The 14,558-nt window shown below is 54.9% G+C and overlaps 1 protein-coding gene across 4 annotated transcripts in view; it reads left to right on the forward strand.

Annotated features, from left to right (window-relative positions):
- GET4 (guided entry of tail-anchored proteins factor 4) overlaps nucleotides 1-14,558 on the forward strand; it is an 18,823-nt gene continuing 4,265 nt past the window's right edge. Inside the window, exons 1-9 of one of the 4 annotated variants that reach the window (XM_077907477.1) lie at nucleotides 679-778; nucleotides 1,165-1,327; nucleotides 5,103-5,181; nucleotides 5,531-5,612; nucleotides 6,118-6,267; nucleotides 11,578-11,716; nucleotides 13,021-13,161; nucleotides 13,261-13,336; nucleotides 13,498-13,570. In XM_077907477.1, coding sequence (XP_077763603.1) covers nucleotides 1,182-1,327; nucleotides 5,103-5,181; nucleotides 5,531-5,612; nucleotides 6,118-6,267; nucleotides 11,578-11,716; nucleotides 13,021-13,161; nucleotides 13,261-13,336; nucleotides 13,498-13,570 — 886 coding nt within the window. In that variant the 5' untranslated portion in view covers nucleotides 679-778; nucleotides 1,165-1,181. Of the gene's footprint in view, nucleotides 234-678; nucleotides 779-1,164; nucleotides 1,328-1,959; nucleotides 2,000-4,193; nucleotides 4,251-4,592; nucleotides 4,816-5,102; nucleotides 5,182-5,530; nucleotides 5,613-6,117; nucleotides 6,268-11,577; nucleotides 11,717-13,020; nucleotides 13,162-13,260; nucleotides 13,337-13,497; nucleotides 13,571-14,558 lie in introns of those variants that run through there. The other 3 variants (XM_077907475.1, XM_077907476.1, XM_077907478.1) reach the window with 3 other exon arrangements.

Below are 14,558 nucleotides of genomic sequence, written 5' to 3' on the forward strand. Positions count from 1 at the left end.
GGGCGGCCGCCGGGACGGAAGCCGAGAGGCGCTGCCGACCGCGCCTGCGACAGCGTCAGCCCTGCGCGGAGCGCCGGCCCGATGGCGGCGGCGGCGATGGCCGAGCAGGAGAGCGCTCGGAACGGCGCCCGGAACCGAGGCGGTGTCCAGCGCGTGGAGGGCAAGCTGCGCGCCAGCGTCGAGAAGGGCGACTACTACGAGGCGCACCAAATGTACCGGACCCTCTTCTTCAGGTAGCCGCGGCGCCGCGGCCGCCGCCTTCCAGGGCTTTCCGCCGAGCCCGGCGCCCCGCCCCCGGCCGCCTCCCATTGGCCGCCCCGCGCCGCCCCGGGCCTCCATTGGCCCGCGCCGCTGTCTGTCGCCGCGGCGGTGGGAGCAGGCGGGCGGCCGGGAGGCGGAGGACCCGGGACGCCGGGCGGGCCCCCACCCTGGCCCCCACCCTGGCCCCGACCCTGGCCCCGACCCTGGCCCCGGCGTCCCTTCCCCGGCCTTCCCTGCCCGGCCCCCGGCCCGGTGGTGCCCATCCGCGGCCTCGCCCGGACCGAGCCCCGGGGTCTACGGCCCCGAGCACCTCGCTCGTGCGGGGGAAACGTGCTCCTGCCCCGCGGTGGAGCAGCCGTGCCTGCGAGCGCCGCCCACACCTACGCGGCCAAGGGCTCCGGGGGCGCGGCCCGCCCCGGGGGCAGGGGGCGCGGGGGGCTCCGGGGGCGCAGCGAGTGCCCGGGGTTGGGGTGCAGGAGGCTTTGGAGGCGCAGCGAGGACTGGGGGCTGGGGCGCGGTGAGCCCCGGGGGCTGGGGCCGGAGTGAGTCTTGGGGGCTGGGGCGCAGGGGGCGCGGGACTCCGTGCAGGTGCAGGAGGACTAGCGCCACGCGGGCTGAAATAAAGGGCGTTTCTCCGTGCGGCCCTGGCGCATCGGCAGGTGTATGGCCTGTGGTGACCCTCGTGTGGGCTGCGCGGTAGCTGTGGCTAGGTTGGGACATGCTGCCGCTGTGACCTGAGTCGCGATGTGTGTGGGACGGTCTGATCCCTCTCGGCCCCGGGGGTCGGTGTGGGTGGGCCCCAACCACAGGTGCAGGGGTTCAGTCAGTTAGCTGGCCTTTTCTCTCCAAGCCGTAGTGGTAGGGTACTGATGGGCCACCGGGCTGGGCCTGTTCATCTTTCAGGCCTAGACTTTCCTGTTATGCATCAGCGACAAGTTGGATGGGAGGCTCTGGGACTCTGCGGTTCTGTCCAGGGCATGCTCGAGCTCCAGGGCTTGGAGGACGGGGTAGGAGTGAACAAAGCTGGCCACAGGCCTCCCTGGTCTGGCATCTTCACCAGCCCGAGGTGCGTGCATCTGAGGGGGAGCTTTCCCAGTGCTCCAGATTGGCCCAGGAGCTTGCTGTTCTTGGGATTGCTATGTAGATGTTCACCCCGGTGATTAATCAGCAAAACTGGATCCAGCAAAACTGGATCTTCCCAAAAATAAACAGTGTTTCTTGTTCAGAGACAGTTCTGCTGTGTGGGATCAGCTCTCTGGCCAAAGTGTGTTTGGGGGTGGTGATGGAAGGCAGGCTCTCCGCCAGCCCGGCCTTGATGTGGCTTGGAATTCACCTGTCCTCTGTGACCTGTGACCAGCCTTGGCCTCCCCTGTGGTGCATCTGGGGTACACCTACACCTCTTGGGAGTTGGGACCGTAAATCATTTGCCATTGGCCACACGGGGCACGAAGTTAATGGTCGCATTCATGGCCATCCATAAGGCCCATCTGAACTAGCCTCCAGTTGTCCTTGACTCCCAGGGTACCATCCCCATAGACCTGGGACTCCAGCCTCACTGAGACCCTCCTGGGTGTGCGGCTCTGAACAAGTCTGATTTACTGGGTCACCCCAGGTTCTTGGTTTTATATGTTTATATCGAAGTGTTTACAGGAAACGTGCAGTTTGAAGAGTTTTGGTGCGTATGCTCTCATGAAACCGCTGCCAGTCAAGTTAATGGAGAACATCCATCACCACAAAGGTTCTGTTCTCTCTCTCAGAATCTCTCTGATACCCCTTGGCCCCATGCAGCCTCTGCTCTCTGTGGCCCCATGAGTTAATTTGCATTTTCTAGAATATAATGTAAGTGGAATCATATCCTTTTTTTTGTATGTTTTGAAAACTCAGAATGATTATTTGGAGATTTACCCATGTGTGAAGCATTAACTCATTTCTGTTGCCAAGTGGTGTTCTGTAGTGTTGGTGGACCACAGTTTGTGACCCGTTCACCTGTTGGCTATGTTTACCGCATTGCTGGATTCTTTTTTTTAAGATTTTATTTATTTTACATATAAAAAAAAGGTTTTATTTATTTTAAAGATCTTATTTATTTACTTGATAGAGCACAAGCAGGGGGAAGAGCAGGTGGAGACAGAGAGAGAAGCAGGCTCCCCACTGAGCAGGGAGCTCAACACGGGGCTTGATCCCAGGACCCCAGGATCATGACCTGAGCTGAAGGCAGATGTTTCACTGAACGAAACCCCCCCCCAGGCGCCTCCAAATTGCCCTGATTTTATTGTCGTATTTCACAGCCGTTGAAGGAGAAGGGGACATGGAATGGGGTAGTCCAGTGGGTTGGACTTGGTCGGTGTGCATGCCTCAGGTGTGGGTAGCAGTTGAGTCCCAGCGGCTAGCTGGAGGCTCTGGCCCATCGATGGTACTGATGCCAGTGGGTGGCCGCCCAGTGTCTTCAGACCTCCCTCCGCCAAGATGAGAAGGGAGTCCGTTTTCTAGGCCTGTTGGGTTACTGGTGCTCTGTCATCCTCCATCCCCTTTCTGGCTTCCATGGCTGTTTTGTGGGATGGCCAGAGGGCCTCTTGGCCCATGCCACCACCATCACCCCCTGGGGATGCCTCTGCAGCAGCCTGCCTCCCCTCAGGGCCTTTCTGAGGCTTGTGTGATTTTGTCTCTTAAATCAAATGAAAATTTTTAAAAGAAAAACTTAAGCGGGCACGTGGGTGGTTCCATGGCTTAAGCATCTGCCTTCGGTTCAGGTCGTGATCCTAGGGTCCTGGGATGGAGCCTCATGGGGAGTCTTCAGCCCTCTCCCTCTGACCCCCTCCGCAGTCAGTTGTTAGCTGGGAGATGGCAGCAGCACACACCCACCAGGTGTGCCGACGCTCCATGTGTGGGTGCAGACATCAGAGCTGTGTGCGTGGGCCCTGGCTGGAGGGCTCTTGCTCCTCCTGCTCTCAGCCCCGCTCCTAGGCCTTGGACCCAGACACTAAATCCCTTCCCATACCCTGACTTCTGCAGAAAGAAGCACGTTCATTTTTCAGGGTTGCCTTTCACTATTTTTTTTGTGGGTTTTTTTTTTTTTTTTTCTCTGACTTTCCTCAAACCGCAACAGGTGATTTCACCTGGAGGGGACAGGTGCTGGAAATGGCACATCATCCCATCCCCCTTGGGCCCCTAGCCCCAGGAAGGGAGTTACGTCGGGTGCTTGAAAGCAGGCCCTGTTATCCCAGGGATTTGCTGTCACCTGCTTCTTAGCAATTGCTTTCATCAGGTGTTCTGAGAGTTGGTCTCTTGCTCTGTGTCAGATGAGCCTGGGGTTTGGTCACTTCTTAAGTAAGCAGCTCGCTGGCAAGATGGTCACTTAGGATAAGTGTGTATGTGTCCACGCAGATGGCAGCATGAGGGGGTGTGCCTCTGAATACTTGTCTTTCCAGAATAGCCAGTGGCAGTGCTGGCCCCAGGTCGTGTGCTGGATGGCTCCCAGCAGGATGAGACTGGGATGAGTTGGGTTGGTGTGGGAGTAGTTTGTGTGAGCGTGCGAAAGAGAGAGAGATGCAGCTCGCAACAGTGCTGCTGCAGAAACTGCAGGCCCTGTGGGTACCCTCCCGGCTGGCGGAGGTTTTCTTTCCTGGGGTGTGGGGTTTCCCTGCATGTGACAGGGGTGGGGAGGGTGTGTGGTTGTGGAACCTTTTTGAGGAAAAGCCTGTTCCTGTAGTTAATTGAACGGCCAGGCTACTCATATTCCCACCTGACCTGTTGCTCCGGGGGAGCTGCAGGCACGCTCCCAGGTGTGCATGTTCGGTGTTTGCCTGTCTTGGTAGCACCTCAGTGCTGCTGCTATAGTATTATTCTTTAGTTTTTGTGTCTTGACCAGGAGGCACAGACTGATTGGTTCTATTTTTTTTCTGATGATCATGAAGTTAAACTTCCAGCCAGTGAATCCAGTGTCAGCTTTGGAGAGCCGCTTCCTGCTGACTTTCTCTCAGGCCCAGCTGGTGTGTTGCAGGCGGATCATCATCCCGTTGTTTGTGTTTAGTTACTTGTCAGGCTCTGGCTGCTCTGTGCTTCTGTGTCTGCAGCTCAGGAAACTGAGAAATGTGTTCAGAGTGGGAAAGGGTAGGAAAGGGTGGAAGGGCCCTCCATTAGTGGTGCGGGGGCAGGAGCCGGAAAGCAGAGACTGTTGATGCAGTCATCACAGTGAGTGCTGTGTGTCCGTCCCCCCTGAGTCTCCATCCAGGAGCTCCCACTGTCCCAGCCTCTGAGCACTGCTTTGACCCCTGGTTCTTTGATGGGCCCCAGTGTGCCACTCTATCCCTTATGCACCTCCTTCCACCCAGGCACGGCCTATGCTGGAAGGTGGAAGTCACCCAGGCTTTCTCTGGGTCCTTCTGCTGAAACCCTTGAGCTGCTCCAGGCACGTTTGGGCACAGACAGCATCCCTGCCAGCGCTGCTGTCAGATGTGGGACATGGGTCTGCTGGTCCCCAGAGGCCCAAGTTGCTGACAGCCGGGGCCCAAGGGCACCCCAACGTGGAGCCTGGACAGACTCAGAGCAGGCAGGGTACTGACCACTGGGTGAGGTGGTGGGCCTCAGGAAACAGACCAGAGCTCCACTCCATCTTTGGAAGGAGGCCTGTATCCCTTCAAGTGTGTGTACGGGATTGTTTGCTTTGTAAAGCTTTCATGTTTACTCATTTTAGCTTGAGCATTTAATCTCCAAACTATAGCCATTGGGTCGGGTGAATGTAATGAAGAGAGTGTGTTGGAGGATGTCTGGAGGATGTCTGCACTGAAGCATCTGCCTCACTGGACCTAACTGGGGCTCTGCTCCTCTTCTCTCTCTTACAGATACATGTCACAGAGCAAGCACACAGAGGCACGGGAGCTCATGTGCTCAGGGGCGCTGCTGTTCTTCAGCCACGGCCAAGTACGCAGCGGGCTTGTCCCTTTCTCTGTTTGGGGCCTGCGGGTTGGAAGAGAACTATCCATGGAGAGGCGTGGTGGAGAACCGTGGACTGTTCTTGGTGCTGTCCACGGCTGGGCGAGTGTCCTCATTGTCGTGGGGTGCTACCTGAGGGTGCACTGCATGTCAGCTGAGGTCTCCATCCTTCAGGATGCACTGCCACATGAGCTCTGGGCTCAAAGGAGTCTCCTTAGCTTTGCACCACCATGCATTTCTAGCTGGAGACTGGAGCAGCCACCCAACTTTGCCGTGTCTTCTGAGAACCAGCCAGAGCTCTGTTTTTGTGATCCTAACTCACTTCCATGTTTTGTAGCAAAACAGTGCTGCGGACTTGTCCATGCTGGTCTTAGAGTCACTGGAGAAGGCCGAAGTCGAGGTGGCCGATGAGCTGTTGGGTGAGGCTTTCTTACTATGCATGAGGTACCTTCACACATGGAGTAGTGATACCCCTAAACACACGCTCTGGTTGTGTCCCAGACACCTGGCTGCCCAGCTTGCCCTGTGTGGTAAATGTCCAATGGGGGAAGTCCTTCTTAGGAGCTGCCTGGCTGGAAGGATGGAGGAGGGACTTGCTCCTGGCCTCTCTACTCCGGCATGTTACCTCCCTACCTGCCCAGGCCTTCCTCCTCTGTAGGCCAGCTCCCTGCTATAGCCCACACCTCCACTCAGCTCCTTGACAAAGGAGTGTGTGGCTGTTGGCTCTGCAGCTGAGAGGTTGGTTGAGGGTCCCTGGGACCTGGCGGGCAGGAGGGGTACATGCACGAGGACACCACAGCATGCCAATTCCCAGGTTTTGAAGTGAAGTAACTTTTATTTTAGTGAATTTTTGTAAGATGCAGCATACAGAGAGCTGAGAAGTACTGTTTCTTTGGGTAAGAATCTGTGTTTGTGTTGTTTTAGAAAATCTGGCTAAATTGTTCAGTTTGATGGACCCAAATTCTCCAGAGCGGGTGGCTTTTGTGTCTCGAGCCCTGAAGTGGTCCAGTGGAGGATCTGGGAAACTGGGTCACCCTCGGCTCCACCAACTGCTGGCCCTCACCCTGTGGAAAGGTAGGCCCAGTACCCCCATGCACAGAGCATCTCTTGGTGGTAGGCGCTGGTGGCCCCAGGAACAGCTATCCCTATTTATGCTCCCCTTTGGCTTTTGTGTTGAACTCATGGGCCACAAGTAATGAGGGAAGATTCTGCTTTCCGTGGGGCGGCCTTGGCCATCCCTGTCCCCCAACCAGTTTCCTTTCTGGGACGTCCTCCCCAGACTGGTTCTCTGAGGGCACTGTGCTCTGTATTTTCTTCCTCAGAAGCTAAGATAGATGTGAAGAAATATTTGTGGGGACTATTCAGTCTACGAAGGGGTTCCTGGCAGTTTCTGGGTGCGCTTCACACCCGGAGCTCTGAGTCTGCTGCTCAGGCACAGGAAAAGGCATTTGGTTGGGTGCCCTGGAACAGCATTTGTTCAGAAGATTCTAAGAGCACTGTGCAGGAAGCTCATTCACACTGTGTCAGCCGTCCCGGGGGTCCACCTGTGTGCTCTGGTGTTAGCGGCTGCCCACTGGGTTGGGGGCAGGCGAAAGGGAGGTGATGTTTGGCAGGTGCCTTGGTGGGAGCAGAGGGGCAGCCTCCTTTGCTTGAAGGTGACCTTCTGCCAGTAACTTCTGTGACAGCAAGCTCCTCCTGGAAACAGCCTCATCTCAGCAAGTGGCATGGTGGTCAGACAGATCATAGGAGGTGGTCAGTCTCCTCCATAGCCCATGGGCCCAGGACACCTTCCTGCTTTGCTTCTTGTGCAGTGGCACGCACACGTGTGGTGGGCGCTTGCCACGAACCCAGCTGGGAAGCCTGCTGTGTGAGCATATGTGGCCTCCTCCCATCTCCCCTGTGGGCCATGGCGCTCACTCCGCCGTGTGCCCCCCCACCCCGTGACCCACGAGGCAGGAGGCTCCTCCATCCCCCTCCACACTGACATGCCACCCCTACCCTCACCCTGTAAGATGAAATGAATTCACAGGCCAGACTGTTGAGGACGTTTCTTGGAGGGTAGAATTCCTTCCACACTCCTACTCAAGGAGGAAGGAGGACGTGGGGCCTGAGAGAGCAGCTGGCACCTCTGGGCCAAGGCGAGTGTGGGCTCCCTCCCCTGCTGGCGCACATTCCTCCATACCTGGGCCACCCCAGCCTTCACAGCTAGCGTGGTGCCTGTGTACTTTCTGTCTATCCCACCCTAAGGATGCTGGGGTGTCCAGCTCTCACTGCCGTTGCCAGGAAACCTCTCGGCAGGAAGCCATCTGTGCTGACCAGCCTGGTGGGGGGCAGGTGGGGAGCCCCAAAGGCCCCTGCCCTAGACTCTTGCCTCATCTTCCCCGGGCAGCCGGATCTGCAGTCAGGAGCGCCTATGGCAAACCCGTGTTGCCAGCGAGCATTTATTTAGCACTCCTTTGGCCCAGTCTATATTTGTGGAGTGTGTGGGGAGATGCCAGGCAGAAAGTGGAACATGACCCTGTGTCCCTGGCTGAGAAGCAAAACTTATGCTTCAGCAGTCCTTCAGAGGCTTCACTGGTTAAGAGCCAGTTACAGGGCATGTATGTCTAATAGTATGATTTTAAAATTCAAAATATAGCAATTACACATAGTGCTTGAGGCACAAATCCCGAGTGAGAGAAGCACAGACTCCATGTCCTGTCCTCCCCCAGAATGTCCACGGCTCGTGTCCACATTGTTGTAGCGCCCAAGGACAGGCCCACAACCAGGCTTCCCTCTGGGGTGGTGGAGTGGGAGCTCCAGGCAGGTGCGTCTGATGAGGCGGAGCCACCTGCTGCCGTGTTGGTTTGCTCTCCACAGCTTGCATCCACATGGCACGTTTGCTGTGTGGTATTCCATCATTCAGGCATACTTCATTCTGCTGCACTTCACATATACCGCATCTTTTACAAATGGAGGGTTTGTGGCTACTCTGCCTTGAGCAAGTTTATTGTCACCCATGTTTCCAACAGCACTTGCTCGCTTGGTGTCTCTGGCACAGTCAGTAATTCTAGTGATCATTGTAGGCTTTTTCATTATAATTTATTACAATGATCTGTGATTGGGATCCTTGATATTTTAAGTTTTGGGGTGCCAGGAACTGTGTTCCTAGAAGAGGGTGAATTTCATCAGTAAATGTTTGTGTGCTGACTGCTGTACCGACCAGCCGGTCCTATGACTCCCCCTTTCTTTGAGTCTCCCTATTCCCTGAGAGCCAGCAGTATTGAAATTGGGCTGGTTCATGACCCTACAGTGGCCTCTTCATGTTCCAGTGAAAAAAAGAGTCATGTGTCTCCCATTTTAAATAACAAGCTACAGATGGTTAAGCTCAATGAGGATGGCTTGTCCAAAGCTGTGGTAGGCTGAAAGCCAGGCCTCTGCACCAAACAGCCAAGTAGTGAACGAAGGCTAAGGTAGGTGAGGAGGCTGCAGAAAGAGGGAGAAGCAGCAGAGGCTGGTTCATGAGGTTTCAGGAAGGAAGCCTTCTCTGTAACCCTCTAGGTGCATGATAAGCAAGTGACCCAGAAGATCTAGCTGAGATCATTACTGAAGGTGGCTGCACTCAACAGCAGATTTCAGCGTAGATGAAACAGTCTGATATTAGAAGATGCTGTCTAGGACTTTCAGGACTTTTGTACCTAGAGAGAAGTCAGTGCTTGTTTTCAGTGGACAAGCTGACTCTCTTGTCAGGGGCTAATACAGCTGGTAACTTTAAGTTGAAGCCAATGCTCATCTAGCATGCTGAAAATCTTAGGGCCCTTAAGCATTATGCTAAATCTACTCTCCCTGTCCTCTGTAAATCCAGCAACAAAGCCTGGATGACCGTGTATTTACTTACACCATGGTTTACTAAACGTTTTAAGCCTGCTCTTGAGACCTGCTGAGGAAAAAAAGCTTCCTATCAAGATATGACTACTCACTGACACTGCGCCTGGTCAAACAAGAGCTCTGATGGAGATGGGCAACAAGATAAATGTTTTCATGCCTGACACAATATCCATTCTGCAGCGCATGGATCAAGAAGTCGTTTCAACCTTCAAGTGTTATTATTTAACAAATACATTTCACAAGGCTATTGCTGCCACAGACAGGGAGTCCTCTGATGGTTCTGTGAAAGGCCCATTGAAAACTTTCGGAAAGGATTCATCATTGTAAATGCCCCTAAGAACACCAACACCCTTGATTCATAGGAAGAGGTCAAAATATCTGTAGTGACTAGAGTTTGTTAGAAGTTGACTCCAGCCCTCATGCATGACTTCAGGGGGTTCAAGACCCTGTGGAGGAAGTCACTGCAGATGTGATGGAAATGGCAAGAGAACTAGAATCAGAAGAGCGTGAAGGTGGGACTGAACTACTACCATCTCACACTTTAATGGACGAGGATATGCGTCTTATGGATGAAGTGGTTTCTTGAGATGGAATCCACACTTGGTGAAGATGCTGTGACAAATCACATAAACTGAGCTGATAAAACAGAAGCAGGGTTTGAGAGGACACCCAGTCTGAAAGAAGTTCTCCTGTTGGTACAAGGTTATCACATGCTATAGAGAAATCCCTCGTGAAAGGAAGAGTCCTTCAGTGCAGCAGACATCATTTTAAAGAACTTGCCACGACCACCACAGCCTTCAGCACAACCACCTTGATTGGTCAGCAGCCACCATCGTCAAGGCACGACCCTCCACCAGCAAATAGAGAAGAAGTCCCCAAAAGCTCAGGTGGTGATTACATTTCTTAGCACCTGGTGTTCAGACCGTGCTCTTGCACACTTATCAGACTTTAGTGTCAGCATAGCTTTTATGTGTACTGGGAAGCCGGAAAGTTTGATTTACTTTGTTGCAGAACTTGCTTTGTTGTGGTGGTCTGGACCTGAGCCCACAGTTGGCCCAAGATGCTCCTGCAAGGGTACCAGTCCAGTTCTTGGAGGGAGCTGTGTGCTTAGACAGAATGTGGGTGTAGTTTTGCCTAATTTTTCTTCTATGATACTCTAAAACCAAAAGGTTATTTTGAGGGGTCCAAGGGAGTGAGGAGAGGCAAAACAGCACAGGTACACAAAGAAATGTGGAATCAGAATTATTCTGAGGTCCTAAAGGCAGTGTGCTGGGCACTGAGAGCTGGTGCCGAGGTCTGGAGGGCAGCTGTGCCCAGGCAGGAGCAGGTGTTCCCAGTAGAAGGTGTCAGGCAGCTAACACGGGGCCTCAGCCTTGGACATGCATGGGAACCAGGTGGCTTGTGAGCAGGACAGGGGCGTGGGCCAGTCTGCTCCAGGAGACAAGCCCGGGTGTGGGGAGGTAGTCTGGGTCTCTGCCTCGGCCCACCTGCTACTCTGGGTGTCCTGTGCTTGGTTGGTTGCTGAGCACGCCTTTGTAGCTCTGGCAGCCAGAAATGGAGGGGTGGGGTGTTGAATCCGCAGTGTGCGGGGTAGCAGATTTTTGGGTGATGAGTGGGGAGAGTAGGTTTACAGCCTGAGTCATTTACTGATGTTGGGAAGATTGGGATTTTTGTCGTTTTTTTTTTTAACAAACGCTTACAAACAGTTGAGCATTGGAGGAGCCTGTCCCCTGCTGTGCTGTTAGCACTAAAGTCTCATGCCTTGCTGAAAGGTGTAGCCACAGGGAACAGGGTGACAGGCCCCTGAGATGAGCATGTCACTGAGTTACCTCTTGGGGCACAGGTTCCAGTTTGGGGCCCAAGATTCCATATTACTGACTAGCTCCCAGGTGACCCCATGTTGAGGGGGACCCCCTGGTCTCCTCTGGGGCCACCGTGGGGATGAGACGTGTTCCTGCTGCACGCAGGACCTATCCCTCCTCACAGGGACTTTCATCCAGAAGGTCTTCTTCCCCTGCCTAGGGGGAGCTCTGCCTTTTCGGGGGGATGGACCGTGAACATGGTGATTGAATCTGTGGACGTGGAACATGCCTTGGAGGAGGCAGGAGGGCTGGCCAGCCAAGGGCTCAGCACATGCGTGTCAGGAGGGCGGGGGCCATGAGGCTCTTGAGAGAACAGGTGGCCTGACCTGGTCCTAGCTGCCACACGAGATTCAGGGCATTTGCGTGTGGAGGTCAGTGTGCCTTGCATCTCATTTCATCAGAAGCATATGGAACTACCGCCATGTGAGTCCGAGGGTCCCCTGTGGGCCATTCCTCGTGGGTCTGCTCACATGAGCACAGACTCAGGGACCCTGAGCACCGGGGCAGAGCAGTTCAGCTAGAAGCCCGCCCTCCCCCACTGTGTGTGTTTGCACCATGCGTGGACCAGGTATGCAGAGTGAAGGCAGGTGAATGCGAGCAGGGGACAGCACGCTGACCTGTCTCTCTTCGTCGGTGCCCCCCCTTCCCTCTGTAGAGCAGAACTATTGTGAGTCCCGGTACCACTTCCTGCACTCCGCGGATGGCGAAGGCTGCGCCCACATGCTGGTGGAGTACTCGACCTCCAGAGGCTTCCGCAGCGAGGTGGACATGTTCGTGGCCCAGGCGGTGCTACAGTAGGTACCCATGTTTACTCGGTCACATCTGGGCTGGCACAGCTGCCCGGGGCTCCATCTCTTGTGCCTGCGCAGACCTGTCAGGGACACTGCACGCTATCCCCTTGACTCCCCTGGGCTGACTGGTGAGACCTCAGTCAGGCAGCAGGGAAGTGAGTGTTCTGAACGAGCGTTCCGCCCAGCTTCTGTTTTCTCACATTGCCTTTTCCCTGTTTTTGGCTTTTTTAATATCAGGCCACTATTTTTTGTAGGGCACATGTATTTGATAAACTTGACGGGTGTCTTGGAATGAGGAGTGTGCGTGCTTTTGCAGCTTTCCTGAGGCTGCTTCTACCTTCCCAGACATCTCGTGTGTCTGAAGGGTTCCTGCGAGGGTGGTGATGCCCCAGCGCCACCCCCTGCTGCAGCCCGAGCCTGTCCTCCTCCCCTCAGGCCTCCTCGCTTCCTCCTCCTCCTTGAGGACCAGGGTGGTGCTGGCACCCTCAGCACAGGAGGGAGGGTTTGCAGTAAGCACTCCAGTGGGCCCACACCACCCGCCTGAGCTCAAGACGTCTCAAGTGTGCTCTAACTGAAGAAACACTTGGATTTGGTGGCCAGGGATTGAGATAGGGAGCATCTTACGAGTTTAAAGAGGTTGGGGTCACAGAATGCTTGCTGTACTTGACAGCACCTCAGAGTTTCCACGTCCGCCACACAGTGACATGTTGCTGGTGTCTGCTACCGTAAAACGGAGACATTTCTCAGACCCCAGAGCTCCCTGCCCCTGGCCATGTGGCATATGGTGCAGAGTCCCTGGAGTCCACCAAACACCTTCTCATAGGTCCCTCCCTATACTGTCACAAGTTGGAGGCCTCCTCATGGTGAAATCCCACTGTGGGGATGTCGTCCCACCCAGCACAGTGTCTGGGGGCACCCTCGGCCTCATTCCCAGGGGTCCCTGGGCTGACTGCTCACGCAGACGGGCCTGATGGGTGCAAACAGGCTGTAGTCCCAAGAACTCCCTGCAGTGTTGTAGCTCTGGACCTTGGACATGGTCACCTTCCCCAGTTTAATCTCTTCACCTGTAAATTGTGGGAATCATGAGGTGCCCTGCTCACCGGGGGCAGCTCATCTGAGCATCAAGCTTGGTCCGGCAGCTCCTCAGGCCACCAGAGCTGCGGGATCATGCGGGCAGGTGGCCCGGGGGCTGTCAGACAGCTTTCTGCACCCTTGGAGGCACCCTGTGTCCAGCGAGCATGTGAGCTTCTGTAGAAGTGCTGCCATTTCCTCCTTCAGCATCCCTCTTACTAGGATATGACTTCCAGGTTTCTCTGTTTAAAAAACAAAAGCAGTGCGTCAGTGGTGTTCACAACGTACACGCAGAAACACCCGTCCATTGAGAACGGCCCTCCATTCGTGCAGCCCCTGCTCAACTTCATCTGGTTTCTGCTGTTGGCTGTAGACGGGTGAGTCTTCCCTGCGTGTGCAGGGGGTGTGCACGGGCGCTTTTCTTGTTCTGTGATTTTCACTTGGAAAGAGTTGTGTGCCCCATTGTCTTGTTTCAGAGGCAAACTGACGGTGTTCACAGTGTTGTGTGAGCAGTACCAGCCGTCCCTCCGGCGGGACCCAATGTACAATGAGGTGAGTGGTGGGTGGGGCTGGGCAGCCGCTGGAGAGGAGACGTCCCCAGTCCCTGTGTGGCCCTCAGGGACAGGACAGGACCTGAGATGAGGGTGGGGGGAGGTCTTGTGCATCCAGCATGTTCCAGCCCCACAGTAACCCCATGCCCCTGCCTCCTCCAGTACCTCGACAGGATAGGGCAGCTGTTCTTCGGTGTGCCACCCAAGCAGACGTCGTCCTACGGGGGCTTGCTAGGTAAGATGGGAGCAGGGGGCACCCACTGGGAGGGCACACAGTGGGCCTGGCTGTGTGACACCCGGCCCGCACTGGGTCTCTCCCCTGGCACTGCCGGGCATGCTCATGCTGCTTTTTGGGGGCCCCACATCTCGGGCCAGCCAAACCCAGCCTAGAGGCTCTGTCATTCCTAGGGCTCCCTCTCCGTTGGCCACAGAATCAAGGCAGATTGCTTTTTTATTCTGGTAAAACATGCATGTCTTAAAATTTGCTGTTTAACCATTTCTCAGTGTCCACTTGTGGGGCACCGAGTACATTCCCACTGCTGGGCTGCCTTCTCCTTATCCGGCTCCAGAATGTTCTGTCCCCGTGACACACTGACCCCTGCCCTCTCCCCCAGCCCTGCCATCTACTTTCTTTGTGAGTCTTAAGACACCGGGACCTCGTGTGCATAGGGTCCCCACGTGTGTCCTGCGTCTGGCTTGTGTCACTCAGCCTCACGTCCTTAGGGTGCATCCCTGTGGTGGCAGGTGTCCTTCTTTCTGAGGCTGAACAGTGACCTATTGTGTGGACGGATCCCACTGTGTTACCCATCTTTCCATGATGGACTCTATAATGCTGCTGTGAACACGGGGGGTGTATATCTGAGCCCCTGCATCCATTGCTTTGGGTGATACACCCTGGGATTGCTGGGTCACATCGAAACTGTTTAATTTTTGAGATGCTGCCAGACTGCCTTTCCCAGCTGTGTGCAGGGCTCCAGTTTCTCCATGTCCTCGCCCACACTCACTTTGTCTAGGACTCCGTTGTGGGTGTCTCACTGTGACTCTGACCCACGTCGCCCTGATGATTAGTGATGTCATTTCTTGTGCTTATGAGCCATTTGTGTGTCTGTGTGTCCATTCAAGTCATGTTTTAAGTCAGGTTGGTGAGTTCTCTATACTAGGTGTCGATCCCTTATCGTATATAAAATTCTGAAATATTTTTTCTCATTCTGTGGATTGCCATT

This window comes from Canis aureus, chromosome 8, assembly GCF_053574225.1.
Source record: "Canis aureus isolate CA01 chromosome 8, VMU_Caureus_v.1.0, whole genome shotgun sequence".
NCBI classification, from domain to species: domain Eukaryota; kingdom Metazoa; phylum Chordata; class Mammalia; order Carnivora; family Canidae; genus Canis; species Canis aureus.